Here is a 4,793-nt window from a genome sequence, read left to right on the forward strand (position 1 = left end):
TAGACTTCTATACTATCGACGACACCTCGAACACTTGTGTCATTTGCAAATTTACTAACCCACCCTTCAACCTCATAATCCAAGTCATTTATAAAAGCTACAACGAGCACAGACCCAAGAACACTGTAAGTAATCTAGTCTAATCCAAAAACAGAGCCCTGCAGGACACCACTCAACACTGACCTCCAGGCAGAAAACTTTCCATCCACAACCACTCTCTGCCTTCTCTCAGCCACACATTCTGAATTGAGATGGCCAAATCTTCTTGTATCACATACTTCCTGACATTATGAATGAACCTACCATGGGGAACCTTATCAAATGTAGGATAGATGGGCTTCATATTTGTTTCACAGGTCAGTGTAACATCGCGGAACGAAGGGCCTGTTTTGCACCCTATTGTTCTATGTTCTAACAACCTATTCCTGTAAGCTTGTTCTGTATCTTTAAGCATTCTGTATTCATGTTCTATCTCTGTCTGCAGTGTTCAGTAGGGTTAGAAATAAAACTAATACTGAATGGAAATGATGTTGACTGCGAGGGATTCTTGAATTTATTCAGTTGATAATTGACTTTTTCTTCTGATGATATCTGGTCAGATTCATTGACTGATCAGCAGAAATGATAACAGTGCATGTTGGTAAGTTTGGATTATTATACTGATGTGAAATGTAATAGATGTATTTGAATGCGAACGGCACCCAATTCCAGAAATTACCAGATCCCTTAGTATAATGAATGAATTATTGGAGACTGTTCGATGCAGTATTTCGGTGCAGAGCATTCTTTACACCTGATTGGGTATTCTACATCACACCTTCTGACATGAAACCCGGTATTCTCCACTGCAGCCAGCTTTTCCCGGATTTCCTGGTGTCGGCTCTGATCTGCATCATGTGCAAATATTTTACTGAAAACAAAATACTTGTGAATGTCTGGTTCAGTCCATATGTCCCGAAATGGGGACTTTTGCAAGGCAGGGATGATCTCACAATTCCCCGTGTTACTGAAACAGTGATGTAGACATGGGCTGTAGGTGGTGTAGAGAATGATACAGCCCACTGGTTGATTATTGTGCTGGGTTCTGTTATTCAGCAGATTTTGGAAAAGCTGAGCCACGATGTGGTTCCTGTTGATCTGGGCGGGGTTCAGCAATTTACTTTCTGGGCAATGACTGCTGCCGTTCGGGAAGACAGCGAGGTAATTTCCACCTGGGTAGTTCAGGAAAAAGTTCACATCGGAGGTAATAAAAGGTTGTTTTGAAAACCTGGCGTTCAAGTCTACATCTAAGTTGGTCTCTCTGCACTGGGAAGCAGGTAAAGCCACCAGGAAGGCGAAATGTCCTCTCCCATAATCAGAAGCCCGGTGCCCAGACGCCATGTGGAAACTGAAAGGAGTAAAGTTAGGTTGTGAATCAAGGGGTGGACTTTGGAATCAGTGAGAGATTTAAAGAGAGAATCAGGGTAATGTGACAGAAAGCAGAACGTTGTTACTCATTGTTGTACAAATCCCCCCGCAATGAATCACAGAATGCCACTAGCCTTCTTGATAACTCACTGTGGCTTCATTTTGAGACTCTTTGACTGATGCCCGATTTGATGCTGATATCACACGTGATGGAGAGAGACAGAATGAATGAGAGCTTTAGGAACAATCAGCTTGAACGGGATGTCATAGAGTTATAGAGATGTACAGCATGGAAACAGTCCCTTCGGTCCATCCCGTCCATGCCAATCAGATATCCCAACCCAATCTAGTCCCACCTGCCAGCACCCGGCCCATATCCCTCCAAACCCTTCCTATTCATGTACCCATCCAGATGGCTTTGAAATGTTGCAATTGTACCAGCCTCCACCACTTCCTTTGGAAGCTCATTTCATACATGTACCACCCTCTGTGTGAAAACGTTGCCCATTGTGTGGAGCAACTAAAAAGCAAGGGAATAGAAGATAGAGACAAAAGAGAAAAAAAAGAGTTGCAGACCAACAGGAAATGGGAATAATAGCTAAAGAGGCAGAGGGAGACAAAGGGACACTGAGAGGTGAATGATATGATTCTTAAAAAAAGTAAATTGTTTCCTGTGTGTGGTATTTGGGCGTTTTCTCCAAACCGCACTCCGATGTATTTCAATCTCTCCTTTATTTCGGGGTCAGCAGATGCTTTCGATTTCACTCTTAGTGAGGTGACCCCGGGACATCTGGTAATAATTTCCCTTGAAGTCCCTTTTCCATGGAGTAATGAATGTTCTGGGTAATGGGTTGAGCCTTATTTTCCACAGCGACTGAGTGCTCCCCATACCTGCCGTGTCCTCTCCATTTTTACCAGCCTGAACCAGCCAACCAGGATCCGAATTGAGCTCAGATTGAGCACAGCCCCCAGCTGACATAGCTGGTCAGGTAAGTCTGTTTCACTGACACTTACCGGTGAACAATGTGAGCCAAGCAACGGTTATCAAGTACAGCCGTATCTGACATAGGGATTGTGAGCAGCACCAACAGGAACAGGCAGAGTGTCCGCATTTTGAGATTTGTCAGCACCCTTTAACCGTACTGTAGGGAAAACACAGAAAAAAATGAAAAGGATAAAAAAACAAGCTGTTCCGTTCAGAAGTACATTAACGCGAGTGACATACATCCAGGGACACACGTGTCAGCAAATATAAAATGTCTCTCTGTCGTACTGGGTCGTGCTTGCCCATTAATTAAGCAGAGGTTCTGGTTATCGCCCATGGACACGATTTGCAGGTGAAGATTGGAGTTTCTTCCAGGAGTTTTAGGGTATAGCCAACCTTTCAGAATAGGTGCAATATGCCCACGGCTCTCTTGGCGGGTCGTAGGAGGAGATGTGTACTCAGTCTCCAATTACAACAGGACCTCGACAATGTCCACAACACTATGCACTTACACAGCACCTTTAAATGATTGATACGTCTCCCAGGATCTTGCACAGGTTCCCAGTATTACACACGGATCACAAACTGTCCTTGGCATGGGGTTATTCACAACATATGTCAGCAATTTGGTTGGGTGAACCAAGCGTAAATATCCAGGTTTGATGACCGTTCAAACCTCTGCATCATTGAGACCGATGTGGAGGAGGTAAGGAGGCTTCAGATTGATACTAACAATCTCAGTAAATTGGGAAACACATGGAAGGTCCAAATGGGAAATTGTCCACGTCAGTAGGTGATAAGAGACATAAGTGCAGAGTATTATTCAAATAGTGATAGAATGGGGCAACAGTGGCATCCATAAGGAGAGGAGAGATAGGCTGGAACACTTATTCACTGGAGCTTAGGAGGTGGAGGGGTGACCTTGGAGAAGTTGAAAAATCATGAGGGGCATAGATGAGCTGAATACCAACGGTCTTTTTGCTTCGGTAGGGCAGTTCAAAACTCGAGGGCACAGTCTTTAGGTGAGAGGAGACAGATTTAAAATGGACCTGAGGGGCACCATTGGGAGTGAGGGTCTATCGTGTGTGGATTGAACTGCCAGAGGAAGAGGAAGATGCGGGTACAGTTACATTTAAAAGACATTTGGACAGATACGTGAAAGGAAACGTTCAAAGAGATATGGGTCAAATTCAGCAAAACTGAACTAGTTCAGATTGGGAAACCTGGTAGGCATGAAGAGATTGCACCGAAGGTTCTGTTTTCATGCTGTATGAGTCTATGACTCTGAATGTCCTTGTCCAGAGGTCACTGAAATAAAAAATGAAGGTGCAACAGGGGAACAATATGTTGGAATGGCAAACGGCATGTTAGCCTTCATTGCCCGAGGATTTCAGTCCAGACGAAATGCTTATACAGTTGGTAATACCACAGCTGGAGGATTACCTACATTCTTCAGTAGGTGTAGTGGACAGCGAAGAGGGTTACCTGAGATTACAACAGGATCGTGACCGGATGGCCAATGGGCCGAGAAGATGGTTTTTAATTCAGATAATTGTGAGGTGCTGCATTTTGGTAAAGCAAATCTTAGCATGACGTATACACATTATGGCAAGGTCCGAGGCAGTGTTGCTCAACAAAGAGACCTTGGAGTTGAGGTTCATAGCTTCTTGAAAGTAGAGTCGCAGGTAGATAGGATAGTGAAGGTGGCGTTTGGTATACTTTCCTTTGTTGGTCAGAGTATTGAATATAGGAGTTGGCAGGTCATATTGCAGCTGTAGAGGACATTGGTTAGGCCATATTAGGAATATTGCATGCAATTCTGTTCTCTTTCCTAACGGAAAGATGTTGTGAAATTTGAAAGGGTTCAGAAAACGTTTACAAGGACGTTGCCCTGTATGGAGGATTTATGGATGGATGGATGAACGGACGGAGAGATAGATAGATAGATAGAGAGAGAGAGAGAGAGAGAGCGACATAGAGAGAGGGTGGTAAAGAGAGAGTGAGATAGAGAGAGTGTGAGAGCGAGATAGAGAGAGAGATAGAGAGAGATAGAGATAGAGAGAGATAGAGAGAGCGAGGTAGAGATAGAGAGAGTGAGAGAGACGAGAGAGAGATAGAGAGTGATAGAGAGATAGAAAGATAAAGTAAGAGAGAGAGAGACAGCGAGAGTGAGAGAGCGAGATAGAGATAGAGGGAGAGCGCGAAATAGAGACAGAGAGCGAGATAGAGAGAAAGAAAGGGAGAGATAGTAAGAGAGAGAGAGATGGAGAGAGAAGCGAGCCAGCGAGAGATAGAGAGAGATAGAGAGTGAGAGATATATTGATAGAGAGAGATTGAGCGAGAGAGAGGGGATAGAGAAAGAGAGAGATAGAGAGCGAGAGAGAGACGGAGGGAGACGGAG

The 4,793-nt window shown here is 44.2% G+C and overlaps 1 protein-coding gene across 1 annotated transcript; it reads right to left on the bottom strand.

Moving 5' to 3' along the window:
- Positions 1-726: 726 nt before the first annotated feature.
- Positions 727-2,534, bottom strand: LOC148134766 (uncharacterized). Its single transcript, XM_087985357.1, has 2 exons — positions 2,422-2,534; positions 727-1,387 (listed from the first exon to the last, which is right to left on the bottom strand). Exons 1-2 carry the CDS (start codon positions 2,517-2,519, stop codon positions 727-729), a joined length of 759 nt encoding a protein of 252 aa, XP_087841483.1. The 5' UTR covers positions 2,520-2,534.
- Positions 2,535-4,793: the final 2,259 nt, after the last annotated feature.

The sequence above is a fragment of the Chiloscyllium plagiosum genome, unplaced genomic scaffold (genome assembly GCF_037043375.1).
Source record: "Chiloscyllium plagiosum isolate Xiang-an unplaced genomic scaffold, Cpla_swu_hap1 HiC_scaffold_52, whole genome shotgun sequence".
Lineage (NCBI taxonomy): Eukaryota > Metazoa > Chordata > Chondrichthyes > Orectolobiformes > Hemiscylliidae > Chiloscyllium > Chiloscyllium plagiosum.

What these genes read in the sequence shown, in the direction of transcription:
- LOC148134766 (XM_087985357.1), bottom strand. Translation starts at nt 2,519, where the DNA reads ATGCGGACACTCTGCCTGTTCCTGTTGGTGCTGCTCACAATCCCTATG. An exon ending in TTGGCTCACATTGTTCACCG is followed by an intron (nt 1,388 to 2,421) that starts GTAAGTGTCAGT and finishes TACTCCTTTCAG; the next exon opens with TTTCCACATGGCGTCTGGGC.